This window comes from Oreochromis niloticus, linkage group LG5, assembly GCF_001858045.2.
Source record: "Oreochromis niloticus isolate F11D_XX linkage group LG5, O_niloticus_UMD_NMBU, whole genome shotgun sequence".
Lineage (NCBI taxonomy): Eukaryota > Metazoa > Chordata > Actinopteri > Cichliformes > Cichlidae > Oreochromis > Oreochromis niloticus.
The window spans coordinates 12,947,189-12,966,114 of NC_031970.2; the positions used below are offsets into that span (position 1 = coordinate 12,947,189).

At 41.4% G+C, this 18,926-nt stretch overlaps 2 protein-coding genes across 2 annotated transcripts; one reads left to right on the forward strand and one right to left on the reverse strand.

The window, feature by feature from the left end:
* The first annotated feature begins 345 nt into the window (after positions 1-345).
* LOC106098431 (bromo and FHA domain-containing protein DDB_G0267958) lies at positions 346-8,395 on the forward strand. Its single transcript, XM_013272874.3, has 5 exons — positions 346-1,816; positions 3,066-3,233; positions 3,337-3,515; positions 3,615-3,855; positions 5,361-8,395. Exons 1-5 carry the CDS (start codon positions 1,244-1,246, stop codon positions 5,835-5,837), a joined length of 1,638 nt encoding a protein of 545 aa, XP_013128328.1. The 5' UTR covers positions 346-1,243; the 3' UTR covers positions 5,838-8,395.
* A 1,492-nt stretch (positions 8,396-9,887) lies between these two features.
* On the reverse strand, positions 9,888-18,066 carry pdhb (pyruvate dehydrogenase E1 subunit beta). Its single transcript, XM_003447658.5, has 11 exons — positions 17,946-18,066; positions 17,802-17,861; positions 16,748-16,855; positions 16,589-16,651; positions 16,452-16,487; positions 15,787-15,977; positions 15,608-15,702; positions 11,270-11,380; positions 11,092-11,183; positions 10,880-11,021; positions 9,888-10,668 (listed from the first exon to the last, which is right to left on the reverse strand). Exons 1-11 carry the CDS (start codon positions 17,982-17,984, stop codon positions 10,523-10,525), a joined length of 1,083 nt encoding a protein of 360 aa, XP_003447706.1. The 5' UTR covers positions 17,985-18,066; the 3' UTR covers positions 9,888-10,522.
* Between the last annotated feature and the right edge of the window lie 860 nt (positions 18,067-18,926).

Here is an 18,926-nt window from a genome sequence, read left to right on the forward strand (position 1 = left end):
TAATTTTAAAAACAAATAGTCAACTTTATTGTCAGTTCTGCAATATGTACAGGACAAACACAAGACTGAAATGTTGTTTTCGCCTAACCTACAGTGTGCAGCTAGAATGAATCAGAAAATTAAAAATAAAGAACTTGATAGATATGAAAACAAATGAGCTATCAAAGTATAAATACGAATTACACAAGATATATGAAAGCCAGTCAAGAAAATAAACAAATAAACATGTTGAAATGATTGAAAGAAGGGAAGAAAGAAAGAAAGAAAGAAAGAAAGAAAGAAAGAAAGAAAGAAAGAAAGAAAGAAAGAAAGAATAATTAAGCTGGCCATGGGAAGAGGAGATTGATGCCACTGATATCAATATGAAAAACCTTCACAATGCACAGAGGTCTCCGCCCAAAGCCCAGAATCCCTCAGTCTCTATAATCAATGGAAAGAGGGAGGGCAAGGATCCATGAATTTTAGAACCACAATCTAGGAGTAAACACAGAGTGTCCACAAATACATCAGGAAACTCCTGAAATTAGCTGCTCAAAAATGCCTTAGGCAGCAGAAGACAAACGGTGATGAGGACACATAAAGGAAAGTGGGTGATATCAAGAAATCCTATCAGTGGCTAGAAAAGGCCAGCTTAAAAGACAGCACATAGCAGATCTGCCTTAAATAGCAGATCCACAGAGGCAGGAGTCTACCATGGCCAATAGGATTCACACTGCAGACTGTGCAAAAGTGCCCTGGAGACTTTCCAGGATGTAAGATGAAAGCTGGGACAGTACACTGAGAGCCACACCCAAGTGGCTGGGTGGGTTAGGAGGTGTGACCCCTAAAATGGAAGCGTGGCTGACTTATTTTTTCAGTTCTGATTATAATTAGCTTGGGAGTGTAGCAATTACCTCCCACCACAGGGGGCGCTCAGAGCAACCGGTCGCCCAATAGAGACACGAACTGTTTTATTTATCAGAGACTACATCCTGTAGCTCTCAGCTCGTCTGTTTTCCATTTGTTGTGGAGTTGTTGCAGCTGGAAGTCTGTCTTTATTTTCACTGCACTTTTTTTGAATATCAACCAGATTTTTTCCCGCACATATCTGTGAAGGCGCCCAGAGGAGTTCCGCCGGGCAGGGATTCCAGGCTAACGCTGGCGGGATTTGGCATTAGCTCGCACCGTTAGCCCTCCGCTGTGAACCGGATCCGGACAGAGTTTTTCTCTCTGCGTATCTCACCACAAACAGAAGACTGAAGTTATGATGGCGAGTGAAAATGCTGACGCCAACGCGGGGAACGATGAGGAAACGGGTCCCTCAGCCGAATCTAACGAGCACGACTATGCCCACACTGCGGACACAAACTTGGCGAGCTCTTCCACCGATCCTCCAGGAGAGCCCGTGCAGAGCGTCCCGGTGCAGCCCTCTGACTCCCTGCAAATGGAGCTTCCAGAACCCGCTGTGGGTGCAGAGGTAGACTGCCCCGTTGGGAATGAAGTGGAGGCACAGACCGGAGTAAACTCCCAAAAGACTGAAGACTCTCAGTTGGCTGCTCCGGCGATCCATCGCGGAGGTCCGCGGCGAGTGAGGCGGCCGGAGGACAAAAACTGCTCCTGCTGCAGGCTCGAGTTCGAGCGGCACGGTCGGTCCTTCAACCGGAGGGCGGTGTACACGTTCACCTCCCCGGAGACTGTGCACTGGGCCTTCCCGGGCTGCGTGGTCCACGAAAAGTCCTTCCTGTGCGAGACGTGCGCGCAGGTGATCCGGAGCAAATGCAAACGCAAACAGAGCGGGAAACGGACTCTGTGGCTGAAGCCGCCTCCAACCAAACCGGTGTGTGTGACAGATGGTGTGAAAGTTCAGCCTCTCAATTGTGTAAATAAGCACGTGTAGGGCAGCAGGTATTTTCCCTTTGGTTACAGGTACCGCTTGCAATTATCCCCCCTTCCCACCAGGGGGCAGCATTTCACAGTGAAATCTGCTGATGTTTTTGAACATGAGCTTCTGTGTTTGTAGTTGTTTCCTTTTAGTCTCACCGCCATCTTCTGAAGGGGCTCTACTTTTTCCTTAGGTTATCATTACCATTGTGTCCCAAATGACTTACCTGGTTGACCCAATGTACTGTGTTGTGGTATAAATTCATAAAACAAAAAGTATGGCCTAACCTTAGTTGAGCTGCAGCTAATAGCGCTTCAAAGCAAAACACAACACTTGCATTTTTGGACATAGCAGTTGTTTCTTCATATTCTTTTCATAGCTAATTTTCTGTCCCATAGACTAGATTCCTGGCTCAGAGTAGTGTTTCGGTAGTTTATGAAAAGTGGTTTGTACAGACAGAAGTCAGCTTTGATTTTTTTTTTTTTTTTTTTTTAGACATATGAAGCATATGTTCATCTGTTGGAAGGGCATTAGATAAAAAGGTAAAGCTGCAGGTAGCTGCAACCTGAGCCCTACATTGTTTCTGTTGGACAGCATGGGGCGACTCCTCTGATTTAAAGAAAGAAAGAAAGAAAGAAAGAAAGAAAGAAAGAAAATAAATTAAAGTGTGTGGAAAACTAGGGGAAAATGACTGTTTGTTTTATGTAATGTTTGAGCCCAATACAAACTTTACAGAAGTTTTTGCTTTTTCATTTGTTAGTTTTAATTCTTACTTAATTCATACTTACGTCATGACATTTATTTATAAATTGGAGTCTTCTCATAATTGCGAGGAAAAAGGACAATAAGGTTATGGTTTATGGTGGATTTGCTGTGTAATTGATAACTTGTTACCATATGTGCAGGTTTCATAACCTTCAATGACCAAATGGTGACATCATGTCTGGTTTTTATATACAGTCTGTCTGCCATCAAAATCTGCAATTTCCTCTTATTTTTTCTGCATTTCTGCCTTCTGCAGTTTTTCTCTGTCAGTTACTTCCTTGATAAATGTTGTCTGTTAAAACTGTGAAAAATGCACTTCAGATTTTCCAAGCCGAATCACAAATCTTGTACTCAAATGCTTTTGTATGCACATTTTTTGAAGTTGTAATTGGTGTGTTGGTGTTTTAAAAACACTCTTACTCTGTTTGTGTGGCTGTAGTCGCAGGTGAATGATAAGAAGGCGGCAGGTTGCAGGATGGGGAAAAAGAGCAAAGCAGCGCTGCTTGTGACCAAGTCCAGCTACAAAGCTGCTTTCCAAATGCTCTGGTCCTCTAAAGGTGCCCGGAAACCCATGATGGAGTTCTGGAGCAAACAGCTGAAAAATGAGGTGAGGAAACAAGCTTCGTGACGTCTCATATTTGATGTTTTCTTAACTGGTAGCTGTTTTTGTTATGTAATCGTGACTGCCTACATTCTCGGTGATGTTTTAGATGAAGATGCTGTCGCGACTGTCAGACAATCCCTTCCATCAGAAGGTATCAGGGAAAAAACCACTGTCGTCCTTCCCCTGGCGGAGATGTCTGAACTGGGTTCAGGAAAAGGCTCCGCTTGTCACCACCTGCCTCCGCTCGCTGTTCCCAGACATCAATGCCCTCTACAAGAGCAACAGGCATGTTTGACTCAGAATATTTTTACATCAGTACTAAGACTTCATCACATCCAAGCAGACATGGGTCAACAGTTTGAATTTCCTTTATTTGTTCAACAGCCAGCTGACAGAGGAGCAGGCTTTCATGCTGCTGGAGCGACGGACTGTGGTGGCCCTCTCCATCCCTCTCTTCACCAGGAACATCTGGAAGAACAACTTCCTGCAGGCTGCTCTGGGGGCTGAGCTCCGCCTGCAGGGCTGCTCCGGGTCCGCCCTTGAAATCCTCAACACTATGGGCCTGTGCCAGAACAAAGACACCGTCAGGTTGCTGCTGCACAGACTGCGAAATGGCAAAGACATGGTGAGTGTCACCACCGGTAGGGCTGGACTCAAAACAAGATATATATATGCAATCTGTATCGATGAGGCTGAGCTTGAACTAATGTATGAACTATAGAATCAAGCAAGTTTTAAAAATTAAACTCTTCATGCCACCAAAATACTTAAAGACAGTGATATGTGACCCCTGCAGGTGCTCTGTGGGGTGTTGAAGTCCTCTGGGCTGTGCTTTATTTTTTTAACCAGACATGTATTTAATTCACATGCTTTAATGAATCTGTAAAATAAACATATCCTTGATTATAAAGGCCTGGACTAAACTACATCATCATATAAAATCATCCATCCATTCTTGCATTTAAAAAAAAAAAAAAAAAAAAAAAATGTTTTTGTCGTTTAGTTGGTCCAGCTCTTGGGGGGTAGACTTCCCACTCCCCAGCCACCACAACCAGTGAGGCATTCCCAAGCCAATGAGTCGGGCTCAGCCTCAGGGTCATAACCTCTGAACCAGGAGGCATCCTGGTCAGATGCTGAACACCTTCAGCTGGCTGTACTTTGAGCCCCTCCCACATCTCTAAGGGAAAGCGCAGACACAGTTTTGGGTTAGCGCAGTTCATGTCTGCTGCATGTATGTGGGATCTCACCCTTTTGGTTAGTACCCACAGCTTGTAGACATAAGTGAGAGTAGGAATGTGCTAACTTGTCATCAAAACAGACCCGTACACAAATCCCCTGCTCCCCTCATTCGTGAAACACACCCTGAGATATGTCTGTGAAGGTTCTCAGTCATCCAGGTCATCGTAGTCTAAGGAGCTTGCTTCTCGGATGAGAGGTGAAACGTCTTCAAGCAACCTAAAGAAGTCCAGACGCTTTTCTTTCCAAGCTCCTTAGACACCCTGAGATACTTGAACTCCGCCACTTGACGTAGCAACTTTTCACCGTTTTCTGCTCCAAGAGTTGGAGGTGCTAACGCTCTTCTCAACTTCTATACAAAATAGTTTAATTTTTTTTTTCCCTTTTATTTTAAGACCACGATTCTTGCCATGACTATTCAGTGGCTGTGGGAAGATTAAACAAAACAGTCAAAGATCTTTGCTCATGACGTTTGCGTGTCTCTGCAGCAGATGCACATAAAAGATAAAAACCTACAAATCAAAAAATAACTGCAGTTTTTCACAACCTGGATGAGCAGAGGGTATTTTTGATGTAAAATAAAGACGTAACAGTCACTGTGGCTGCTTTAAGACACGAAGAAAAGCTCACTGAGGATGTTACAGTGGTTTTAATGTTCTGAATACTTATCATACCATCAAATGTTCAGCACAAATGAATGGACTAAATAATGATTGCTGTATGGGGACGAGGGACTCCAAGCTTTATATGAGATTTGTTTACATTTAGAAAAGTATTAGATTGGTCCTTTAACATGTGAAATTCAAACAGCTAGCTGTAAACAAACATACTACATAAAGTGATATTTTTGACCACACGGGCGCTGTTTTTGACTGTTTCTATCGATCAACACAGGATGGAGAAGCCGGGATGAACGTTAAAGAAGAGCAACTGAAAGAACAGATGGGAGAAGTGATGACAGATGAGGAAGAGGAGGAGGAAGAGGAAGATGAAGAAGAGAAAGATGAGGAGGAAGAAGATGACAATGAAGAGGAGGAGGAAGAGGAGGAAATGGTGATGGCAGTAGAAGAGGAGGTAGTTGAAGAGGAAGTGCACGATGGGATGCAAGAGGAGGAAGAAGTTGAGGAGGATCATGCAGCGGAGGAAAAAGAAGAAAAGAAGAGAAAGAAGAGGGCAAAAAAGCAGAGGAAGGAGGAGAAGAGGAAGGAGAGAGTGAAACGAAAGGCAAAGGAGCAGCAGGAGGAGGATGATGACGACGACGACGATGATGATGAGGACTCGGAGCAGAAAAAGAAGAGGGTGGTGGTTGTGAGGCTCGGATTGCTGAAGGGACACTCGGAGGTCGGACGATCGGATCTGTCAGCCCCTTAAGGCTGCAGGCCCCACCTCCAATCGGAGAGCAGCACAGAGTCCCCGCCCTCTTCCCTGGCATGGTTGGTAACTGTGGAGGGAAAGAGCTTTACTATAAGAACACAAGAACACATAAACTGCTCCAATATGACTAACAGCAAAACACACACAGCTGATTAATTATGACTGAAAATCACCAAATTCTTCATTTGATTGCACCTCATAGCAAATAAAAATTTCTTCAGATTTAAAAAGGAAAATAAGAAATTTGGCTCAAATCACAAGAACAGCAACGGGATGAAGTACAATGACCTAGAGTATAGATGAGAGTAAAAACACGGGGCGTTTTGCACTTTTAGTTTGAAGATTAAAGTAATTATTCCACATGATATTGAAATGTTATATTAGTAAAGTCAAATATAGCAACAGAATATAAATGTTAGGAGAATAAAGTCATTTTGTTTTGATGATTTCTTAGTTGATCGTGCTTTAAGGTTTTGCGCTGGGTCTCAAGTTTTCACAGTAAAGCCAAATATTCTCTTTATAGTATTTTGAACTTTCAGTAGCAGAAGATGAGATGCTGGTAAACACTGAACAGCGCTGTCTGTGAGGAAACTCTGTTAAGCTAGTTCATTGATTTACTGCCAAATTCCATTCACCAAAACTGAAGTGTAGTGTTATGTACAGCAAACTGTAATGTTAGTCATCCAAACGCTCTATATAGAGTGGCTAGGACGACTTCAGAGTCTCAGATTAGCACGAGTGAGGCCTAGCAGGCAGCGATTGGCTACACCTGACTTTGTTTCCATACCTGCCCACTCTAACTGTATGCCTAACATTATCCAAAAATATGGTTTCTATCAAAAACCACTGCTTGGAAAGTCGATACAAAGTGGAAAACTATCCATTACAGACCAAAACATGTTTTTATTTGCTGCAAAGTCATCCATTTAACCACAGGACTCTATGGGGATTGGCTCGCGTTTGGAGACAGCCTCAAGTGGACAGTAGGAGTACTGTAGTTTTTTGGCACTTGACTTTGCTTTGTTTTTCTGCTCTGAGGCTGCTGCTTGCATCACACGGTCTCAAACCTGACTGGGTAATAAATATTCTGGTTATGCCACATGTCCAAGTATAAAAGTTAAAAAAAAGAAAGAAAAGAAAACTGAACAGTAAATTTGAATCAATGAACCTACAAAGTCTCTAAATATAGTTAAATGTGGTCTAGACGAGTAATTAAAAAATGTAACATTACTCAAAATTCTCTTGTAAATCAATCAGTTATTTTTTTGTTGACTTTATTCTCATCACATTATGGCTTGATTCTCATAACAGTGAATTTTCTGCTCGTAAGATTTACACTTAAACACACCTTACCTTTCAGTAAAGTCCGAGCAGTTCCCTCCACTGAATATTTCTTTAAATTCTGGATATCTACTGGATCTCAAAGCACTTCCCTGTAATTACACAGTTACTCTTACAAAAAAAAATTAAACTGTGCTTGTGATGGCATGTAAAATGCATGAGAGGGGGGTACAAGCTGCACTTTTAGCTTCAGAGAGGCTGGATATCCTCAAACACTTTGAATAAAGCCATCAGTGACCGTCGTGGACTCCGTGTTCATTGGACTGTCACAGCTATCAGGAGGTGGAAATTTTCTAATCCTGCTGCGGTTACGCCATCTTTATTTTTACAAACTTGCAGGAGAAGATTGTGCGAGTTTGATTCTGAACACTGTGACGTCTCAAAGGACTGAGGCTGGGAGCTGAGTAGATCCACACCCAAGAAAAGGACCTGGACTTTTTGTTGGCTTTGGTGAACCAAACTGAAGCGATCGAAGGCTTCAGTGTGCTTGTTTGATGCACAGCGAAGCTTTTATGCATTGTTTCTTCGTGTCATGCTGGACCGATGGCAGGATTGCAGATTTGGTCGCCTGCAGACATCATAGCCACTGAGTAACCATTAAACCAGACTTTCAGTGGTAGTTAGTGTCCTTATGTTTGGTTTTCAGGAGATTGTTTAATGTATCAGAGCTTTTAGAGGAACTTTCTTGGCATGACATGAACACAGTGGGAAATGTGTAAAAAGCCTTTAAAGATGTGATAAATACCAAAAACAATTCCTTAGACTGTAATTTCAGTGAAGTTTACTAAAAATTTTCAGAAAAGATAATTTTTTGCGCTTCGGTCCTGATTACAGTGGAAATGAATGTTAGATAGGCTTTTTTTTTTTTTTTTTTGTAACTGTAATTTGAACCAGAATGTGATGTTCTTTTCATGAGATTACTACAAAATCATAGACCTGTAACATTTAAGGGTTTATAAATGATGATCTGTTTGCTCAGTTCAGTCTGAGAGCTTCCTGAAGCAGGACACTCTGTAACTCACTCTGATTTGTAATGAGGTTTGGTCCTTTGGGGTTTCTCAGAGTCTCAGATGTTTTTATTTTTATGTTTAAGTTGTGGATCGCTGTGTTTTCCGACTGATCTCAGATCTGACGCTCAGACAGGGGAAGCACAGCGAGTCTGAAACTGAGATTCTTACTGCAAAAAGTTAACCAATAAAATGTTTAAGTCTTCACTGGCTCTTGTTTATTGCTGCTCTTAAAGGGTATCCGTGATGTTTTTCCCTATTTTCTGTCACATATGAACACACTATACCAGTGTATATGTTTAAACAATTTATAAATAATGAAGTCTGTATATAAAGAGGCATAGCTAATAGGCACTAAATTCTGTTTGTGGGAGCCAGATGAGGGGCAGCCAATGAGGAAACTGTTTCAGACAGGATGTACTGAGGTGCTGATAAAGGGTCAAAAATACAGAGCTGGAAATGAGCATAATGCATCTTTTTAATCCACATCACATAAACAATTGCTGGGTTGTCACAGCAGATCATCTGCCTCCATCCAGGACTTTGACCAGAATTATTTTGATCTGCATAAAGATCATGAATCATGCACCAAATGCCCTTCCCAACACAACTCTCCTCTTTTTATCTGAACTGGGCACCAGTATAAGGTGCACCCTGGGCCTGTGGGCTCTCCTGTCCTCAAAACCAAAATGTACAAATTCACTGAGGCTCAGTTTCTCAGGTGTGGATGAAACCTAACCCTAGAACAAAAAAATTCTTAATCGTCTAAGTTTGCTTTTAGTTCAGGACGAGGATTAATCCAAGTCGGGAAAACTGGCTGACAATGTGTGACTGATTCTATTGCATGAACCAGTTTTAATCTCAACCAGTAAAACCACTCTATAACAAACAGTTGAAAGTATTCAGACTTCTTTCAGAGCCGTTGGACTCCATCAATAATTTAAACTATCAACACACTTTCTGTTGTCATAATACAGTGAGTAACTGCACTTCATTAACCTTGTAAGGTCCCAGTCATGACTCTGAGCCTGAGGTGGCACTTTCTCAGGAGACTGATCATGTGCTCATTGGAAAGTCAGTGGTTTGATCCCCAGTGGCTGCAGTCTGCATGCCAAAGTGTCCTTGGGCAAGATTCTGAACTCTAAGCTCTCCCTGATGTGTGAATGTTAGAAAGCACTTCACTTCAGACCTCACAGGATTAATAAAATCGGAAGTTGGACCTTTATGGAGTTTGGTCCAGGCCTCTGCACCAAATAATTACTCTGGACATCCAAATGTTTCAGTTTTCATTTAATCTAGTAGAAAAAAAACCAAAAACATTTGTGCTATTTAGTGTGTAACCTTAAGTCTTTTTCCCCACAATACAGTTGTTTTGTCCTAAAAAAAAAAAAAAAAGTTCCTCTGGATAAAAACCAAGCTCACATTCTGGGTTAGGAAGAGTTTTCTTTAAATCTTTTCCCATCACTCCGACCTCTTTCCAACAATTTTAATCCGTCACAGTAACATTATTCCATCTGCAGTTTCTCAGCCAGCATATTTCAATCTTTTAGTTCAGACGGTTGATAACCAGTTTAGTCTAGTGTCCTCATAAACTTCAGTTTCCAAGTGTTTATCTCAAGATGACACCTTTAGTGCAAATCTGTTCACACAATCTAACTGTGGGCAGGATGGTGTAGATGTTAGCAAATCAAACCAAACATGAGGATCAAAGTTTTTATTTCTGCAACAGTCAACAAAAATGAGCCGCTACATTAAATATTTCCAGCTCACAGCTGATGCCATTTTCCCGTTTTTAAAGACAAACTCAAGTCTGAGGAGTTACGTGAACTGTGCGTTTGAAAGGCAGCAGCTGCAGAATGACTTTCATCCCAGTTTAGATGACAGGAATAAAGGGAGAGTGGAAAAACAAAGATTATCCAAATCTGAAAGTGGGAGATAAACAAGCAAGAGAGAGGTTCATTGAAAGTAAATACCCGAGAACAGTTTACAGATACTTTACAGCCTTTAGAGTCCAGACTCTGTAAGGGACTAACTGGTAAACTTTGGGAAGAGTCAAAAATTTATAACTTGACAATTATAGCCAAATAGTAAGATTGTACGATACTTTTTTTATTTTTTAAATTGGGAAAAGTGCAAGAGAGCAGCCAGAGCCACAGACAGTTAGGTCAGGTTAGTAACAGAGTTAACACATAGGTGCTGGGATGACCAAAACAGTGTCCACTGCCCTGAGCTACACAGCTGTGCGCATTGTTCAACATCTGGAGCGTTTGGCGGTATTTACACATTAGATATTTTGCCACCATCTGTAAACAAGGACTCAGGTGGGTGAGGGTCTCAGATGTTGAGTGTCTTTTTCACAGAGAAGATGATGTCTTTGACTTGCGGCAGGCTGTGGTCCTCCAAGATTTTAGCATATGGCATGGGGATGTCTACGCCAGTTACTCTGGTAACAGGAGAATCCAGGTAGTTGAAGGCAGGACCTGAAAAATTAAAGGAGTGTTAGACTTGAGGCCTGAAATCATTAGAGGTTGTGACTTCAGACTCAACAGCTATTAGTAAAGACACGAGCAATCATTAGTGTCCATCCCAATATGTGTCATCTGTGCTTTGGCTCCTGAAGATCCAGATCTAGGAGTTTAAGGGAATCAGTTATGCATGTTTATTTTTCAAATTAGTTGGAGCTTAGATTACCTTCCATGATCCTGGCACAGATCTCTGCTCCAATCCCAAACTGAGGCCAGCCACCCTCAACCGTCACCAGGTGATTGGTCTTCATCACACTGGTCTCAATAGTCTCCACATCCATGGGACGGATGGTGCGAAGGTTGATCACCTGACAGACAACAAATGGTTAACAGGCTGCTGAGCAGTCTAGCTCATCCAGTCAATAGGCATTGCATTACCTCGCACTCTATTCCCTCTTTGGCAAGGACAGCTGCGGCATCCAGGCAGTGACCAACATACCGAGAGTGAGCAACGAGGGTGATGCTATTCCCTGAAAACAACGACATGTTCAGAAATGAGTTGTGAAGCCTCAGTGTTAAAAACCCAGGATCCAGATCCTGGTGTTCTGTCACTCACCTTGTCTCTCAATCTTTGCTTTTCCAATGGGAATGGTGAAGTCTTTGGACTGCGCTTCCTCTGACATCTCAAAGGGAACGCCATACAGCAGCTCGTTCTCCAGGACCACCACTGCAGACAGATTCAGTTCACATGTCTGTTTGAACAGGCTGCTACAAACTCACTCAAGCTGCATCTCTAACTCAAGGTGCATTTTCAGCTGATGTTTATGCCATTTTAAATACTTTATAACCAGTGTTGGGACTAACGCGTTACAGTAACTACGTTATTGTGGTAATGAGCACGGTAACTAGTTATTATGCCAAAATCAGGAACGCGTTAGTCGTTACTGGGATTTAGATAGGCTCGTTATTCGTTACTTCGTGTGGTGGCTATGGCGGAGCTTCCACAGATTCAGTAACATTAGCAAGTGGTGGCAGCCAGCAGGTGGATGAGGGAAGGGGAGGCAGGAGGAGGAGAGACCCGAGGCCGCCGGTCCGAGTGTCAGGTGAACTGAACTTCAGGTAAGAAGTTATGACCTGCAGTCTATCTGGGTCAGATATAAACCAAGTTTAGGTGGAGTTTATTTTCGTTATGCTGACTTTTTTGTACTGCGTACAAGCTAGCATGACAGAGTTTCTATACAGCTGGGTGGGTGCTATGATGTTACTGATGTTCAACTTTATTTTATTCATAAGGTTAATTATTAGAGTTGCCAACCATTCCGTAAAAAACGAAATAGTCTTGTATTCAGAGAAAATATTACGCGTTTCGTGTTGAGGTAAAGGAACGCGATTTGTCCCGTACTAAAGCTAGAATGAAAAAGACACAAAGCTGGAGCTGCACAGCTGCCTCTTCTCTCATTCTCTCCCCCTCCCTCTCCTGTTTCTACTCATGAAACTGATCAATGATCAGCTGATCGGCTTTTCTGTCGCAAGTCCCGTCTCTCTTGCTTGTTTATCTCCCACTTTGCGCCAGATAGAAGAAACCAGCGGATGTCGCGTTAAACAACAGCAGCATGTTTCAGCTTGATAAGCTGTTGTTAGAATTTTATTACTTTCTAGTATCAGCTGATGTTTGCTGGAGCCACAGCTGTAAAAGCTGCTGGTCATGATGTCGGTTTGGATATGTGGTGAGTGGGAAACATGAAGATGAAACCAGGAGGTCCTTACTGAATCATCAGAGCTGAACAGGTGATGGAGAAACAGGTTTACCTTTTAGATGAAGTTATGAACTGTTTCTGAGAAATAACACCAGGATCTTTTTTTATTTTATTAATGTAGCTGACAGCTGGTAACTGTGCAGGGGCGGGTCTAGCAAAGTTTTGCCAGGGGGGCCAGGTAGGGCGTTAACAGGGAAAGGAGGGCGCAAAGAAATACTTTTCTTTCTTATTCTCATTTAAAATGTCTAGCTTTTAAAATAAAAAAAAAAATAAAAAAGTAATTATCTGAATCTTACAAACGATTCATAGATTGATACAGATATACCATCAAAAACAGTGTACATCACTGTCACAGCAGCGTTTGTTTTCATTCAAAGGCTTTATGATTTTTCCTATAATGGTGGGCCGGTCTCTAGTCAAAATGCCCTGGCCGATTTTTTGTCCCAGCCCTGTATGCAGCTCATCTGCAGTCTGGTGTTACCTATATCTTCCTACTCAGAAATTGAAAATTCTGCCTTCCGAGTACAATTGAAAGCACCACGAGTGCAGTTTTCGTGTTGATGTAAAAAGCGCACATGACGCTGTGACGTAGGCTAGAATCATGGCGGGGGTCAACAACGGTCCAGGCGTGGGATTTCTCTCGTGGAAATATGCACATTGTCTTTTATTCTATTGGTAGGTGGCACAGTGCACTTGTGGCAAGTAAGCAAGCAAGCTCGAAGACTGGTACTCTTCCTGGGTATCTAGTTACAGTTACTTTTCCTAGTTACAGTTACTTTTCCTAGTTACAGTTACTTTACCTAGTTACAGTTACTTTTCCTAGTTACAGTTACTTTTCCTAGTTACAGTTACTTTTTATTACTTTTTTTATTACAGTTACTTTTCCTATTACAGTTACTTTTCTATTCATTTTTTCCTAGTTACAGTTACTTTCCTAGTTACAGTTACTTTTCCTAGTTACAGTTACTTTTCCTAGTTACAGTTACTTTTCCTAGTTACAGTTACTTTCTAGTTACAGTTACTTTTCCTAGTTACAGTTACTTTGATATGCAGGGTTCCTAGTTACAGTTACTTTTCCTAGTTACAGTTACTTTTCCTAGTTACAGTTACTTTTCCTAGTTACAGTTACTTTTCCTAGTTACAGTTACTTTTCCTAGTTACAGTTACTTTTCCTAGTTACAGTTACTTTTCCTAGTTACAGTTACTTTTCCTAGTTACAGTTACTTTTCCTAGTTACAGTTACTTTTCCTAGTTACAGTTACTTTTCCTAGTTACAGTTACTTTTCCTAGTTACAGTTACTTTTCCTAGTTACAGTTACTTTTCCTAGTTACAGTTACTTTTCTAGTTACAGTTACTTTTTTTTTTTTTTTTTTTTTCCTAGTTACAGTTACTTTTCCTAGTTACAGTTACTTTTCCTAGTTACAGTTACTTTTCCTAGTTACAGTTACTTTTCCTAGTTACAGTTACTTTTCCTAGTTACAGTTACTTTTCCTAGTTACAGTTACTTTTCCTAGTTACAGTTACTTTTCCTAGTTACAGTTACTTTTCCTAGTTACAGTTACTTTTCCTAGTTACAGTTACTTTTCCTAGTTACAGTTACTTTTCCTATACTGTTTATAACTAATGGTAGCACCTCATCCTGTGAATGAGGGACAAGTGTAGCTGGGAGGAGTGTTTGTGTTAAAGTGGCTTAAAGGGGCTACGCATCGATAGTAGAAACATTGATCAGCAACCCTTTGATTGGTCGGCGAAGATGTCGAAGGAGCGCGCTCAGTATTTTACGGCAGCAGAGAACTCCTGATTGAGGGATTTCAGGAGTTTCAGAGTTTAATTAAAACACAGGGGAACACTGCAAAGGCAAGGAGAGAGGGCTGGCAGAAAGTTGCTGACAAATTAAACTCCGAAGTAATTTATTATATTATATCCTCTTTCACATTAGAGCCACAACAGGACCCACTAGAACATGGGAACAAGTAAAAGTGAAATATCAGAACATTCTACAGAATGGTAATATTTATCACTTACCTGATCTCTTTTCAGGGTCTCTTGAAAAGAGACCCTGAAATAATCTGTTTGTTTATAACAGCAACCAAGAAAAGGACAGCAAATAAAGACAGGTGGTGGTCCTGCACCCCCTCGTCACACCCCAGCTTTTTGTACTGTGACATTTATTGACATTGTGGGGTTTTTGTGTGTAGTTTTACATAACACTCCATCACTTTTACCTGTTCCCATGCAAGAGGTGACTGAAGCATGCACAGTAAGTTGGCGCGCACACACACACGAGAGAGAGTGAGAGTGTTAAGTAAATAATACCCACACGGGAAAAATCGCTCTCTCTATGATCACACTGTCGCGCTGAGCTAAAGGATCCTGTCTATCCCGCAATATCTGCTGAATTCTGAAAACTCTCCTTATCAATCTTGCACCTTCTGCAATGGGTACAAACGGACAGGACATGGCTGCGACAGACTTCCCAAATCCACCTTCGCTTTTATAGCCGTGGTCTCTGTCAGGAGACCACGCCGCTTAAAAAAAAAAAAAAAAAAAAATCTCTTAACAGTCTCTCATCTTGATTACACGAAGTAATCTACTATTACTACTCTAAAATATGAATTACATCTGAAATAATCAAATACATGAAATAGCATGATTAATAGTACAGTTCCCTTTTTTAGGAAATGACCTGTATGTATCTGTATGAAATCAATAAAGGAATCAAATACTGCATTATCTTTAGTTACATTGATAATATTTATTTATGGAAAAAAACAGTGGAGAAATATCGCTGTTGCTTTCGTATAAATGAAGTGTACATACCTGAGTGGCCGCGATCTAATCCTGTTTACATAAAGTAAGCCTACTCCCAAGCAGGTTTACGCTTACGAATCTGTTGCTATGACAGCAAGTCCCGGATGAGCTTCGGAGAACCGAACGATCCAAGATCACGCGAAATCGTCAACAATCAAATCCAGCTACTTACTTAGCGAGGTACGAAGAACAGACCCCAGAACAAGAACTAGTCAGTTGCAGTCCAACAATGCTTGAATTACTGTTTGACTATTGGCTGAGACACATTAGGGACAAGCTGGCTTATTTAATTAAACACTGATGTAATCAACTGGAGCTAGCAGTGCCTGAACATTGATATGCAGGGTTACATCCATGTTTTAAGCTTTTCAGTGTGGCATCTCACCAGGATTTTCATCTCTGATGGCTGATTTCAGGAGGCCTTTAGCATCTTCTGAGTTCCATGGACTTACAACCTTCAGTCCTGGACAGTGACCATACCTGGAGACAAATGACCACACTGATGTCAGACCTGCCAAACATCAGCTAGTTACTGCAAACAGTAACGTGACGTCTTGAACCCACCATGCAGCAAAGCACTGTGAATGCTGTGCAGCGACGCCTGCTGACGCTCCATTAGGGCCTCTGAAAACGATTGGAACTGACTGTAGCCCAGCTGACATGTAATAGGTCTTTGCTGCAGAATTGATGATCTGGTCAATGGCTTGCATGGAGAAGTTAAAGGTCATGAACTCACAGATGGGTCTCAGACCAGCCTGCAAGAGGACATTGATCTTGTTAGGGAATTTGTCGATTGCAAGTTTCAAGTATAATAGGGTAGTTTGAATCTGAAGAGCTTTCATAATCTGTACTTTGAAGAATTCTAGTCTAAAGGAACTCTTATTTTGGCATTTATGGCTTCAAGGTAGGAAAAGTGCTTTATTATACAAGTCAAAGTGGCTTGGGAGTTGCCTGTGTACTGCTTCATTGGTCTTGAGGTGTAAAGCTAATTTGGTGGGCAATGGAGCCATAATTCAGGTCTGTAGAGAGCAAAGTGTGCACAGAACTGAATTACTGCTTAGAATTCAAGTGTAATTATGAAGCTCTTAAACTTAAGCCCATTATCTCAGGTAATGGACTCAAGATTATTCAGGGTTTAGAATGATGTTTTAGACAGACTCAAGTAAAAATGTTACAAACTAAAGTCAGTTTAATATAGTCCCATCCCATCAGGAACAGGTCAGACTTACCATAGCAGCTCCTACTGCAATGCCAGTAAACCCCATCTGCACCAAAAACAAAACGTTACTAAAATGAGTCCAACACCACCAGTGGTGATACTTAGATTTGTGGAAAACATCTGTAGGGCAGGTCGTTTGGAGCTCACCTCTGAGATTGGAGTGTCAATGATTCGTTTGTCTCCATACTTCTTCCACAGCCCTCTGCTCACCTGCACCAGTAACCACCATTAGTCTGACTGCCCTCATTGGGACAGAACACAAACTGCCTCCAGGAACTTCACTCGCAATCTGAGCTTTAAACTTACCTTGTAAGCACCGTCATACTGGGCGACTTCCTCACCCAGCAGGAACACCCGCTCATCCCTCTCCAACTCCTCATCCATTGCCTGGTTCAGGGCATCACGGACTGTCATCTAACATTGGCAACAAAACAATCAGTACACGTCACAGAAAACACTGGCTTCCACATACTGAAGTTAAATTTTTAACTTATGGACGCAACAATAGCAAGTTTCCATCCAAAACCTGTTTCATATAGGGCTGTAAACAATTTCCGGAGACTTTAGTCTCAAGTGGCTATCAGAAGACTGAAGGTTTTAGTTCAGAACTCAAAAGCTGAAAGTCATTCTTGGTAGTTACTTGTATCCAACACAAGTAGAAATTATTTACATCTGTTTAGTTTTGTCACCAATTTAATGGCCACTTAAAACCAGTGCTCTGACCTTAAACCTGTCCATTACTCCGCCCTAGAGTGCACAGTCTGATGTCACAATATCACAACCATCTTCCATTTACAGTCTCTTAATGACAAGCGAAAGATGCAGTTTGTACTTCGGTGAAAATGCCTTGATTAATTTTATCCTCCTGCCAATTATATTAAGGAATTGCTTAAAATACACGAGCAACCCCAGATGCAGCTACAATATTTAAAGACACTTCGAGATGTTGCATGTGTATTCCAGCAGCACTTCTCGTTTTGGAGTTTAAAATACTCCAAATTCCAGGATTTTTCTTGCTGTTCTGCTTAAAAAGTGTGCATTTTGTTGTCTGCACTGTTTCAGAGCTTAAGCTTTGTTTTAATAGTTTTCCCCTCAAACTCCTGACAGTGATTTACGTTAATGTGAGACAGCTGTCAGCGCGATGAGGGCTGATGTGATGTAAACCCGCATCCCTCTGCTCAGTGACCGCACAACCGCACGACCCCTAAACCTTAACACACGTATTTAAAACAGGCAGCTGCTGATTAAAACAAGCCCCCATCCAATCTTCAGCCTATTATTGTTGTCTGTGCAATCAAAACTATATTTACCGATATCATTCGCTGTAGAAACAGCTAGCCTGCTAGTTGCTAACACTGACCTGTACTGCGGCCGGAGCGCTCCTGTGAAAATCCCGCCGCTGCAGAGCTGACACGGTATTCTGCAGGAGAACAGAGCGAGAGCACAAACATTACATTCCAAGAAAGACCAAACACTGCTTTAAAAACATCGATTTAATCTATACCTTTCCGGAGCGGAGAAAGCACCTCAGGGACGCTGCCATCTTGAACCTGTCCTCTGTCGAACTAGAGTGACGTGATAGTGGAAGCTGGCGAATTTTAGCCAATCAAGATGGCACCTCATAGGTTGATTGGAACGTGTCATTTCGAACAGCCAATCACAGCGGTCAACAAATAAGGAGGCGGGAGAGTAGGAAATGGGCGTAAAAATATCCAAGGACACGGAGCCGCGCAGGCGTCATGTGTGGAAGGCAAAACATACATAGATGCATAAATAAATAAGTAGTGCGATTCACTCCTTTTTCATTCATTATTTTTTTTTAATTTAATCTGTGCACTTTGACATTATTTCATATGCTACACACATTCTAGTTGGCAATGGACAATGGCACTTTTGTAAGTCTGCAAGTTTAATTTCCAAACTTTTTCATATCCATTAAGAAATATGTTTCCAATCCTCATTCTGATCAAGCTCTAATGGTACTGTCAGTTTACCACATATCATCATAGAAAATAAGTGAAAACATGAGTTGCACTTGTAACATTTATAACACACACACACATTATGTATGATTGTATGATTATGTATGACATATATGATTATGTATTGAAGGTTAACTTTACTGGTATTTATCAAATTAGTGCTTGTTTTAAGATTCAAGACTCAAGAACCTTTTATTTGTCACGTACACATCACGTAATAGCAAATAGAAGTCATATATATGTGCATGTTTATTTGATGTTTTCTGTCCTCCGACATCAAAATCAGTCTCAGTACTAATTTCTATGCTGAGTGGAGACAGGAGACTATATCTAAGAGATGCAAAGGTGTATGCTTTGCACAAGTCTTTTTAGCTTCAGGTATAGAAGAGGTGTGGCCACACCTGGGTCATACAAATAAAGGTAGGAGGAAGATGCTTTAAGCAACGTTAAAATAATCAAACATTAAAATAATCCAACCTTGAGTTCATTTCACCTTGAACATT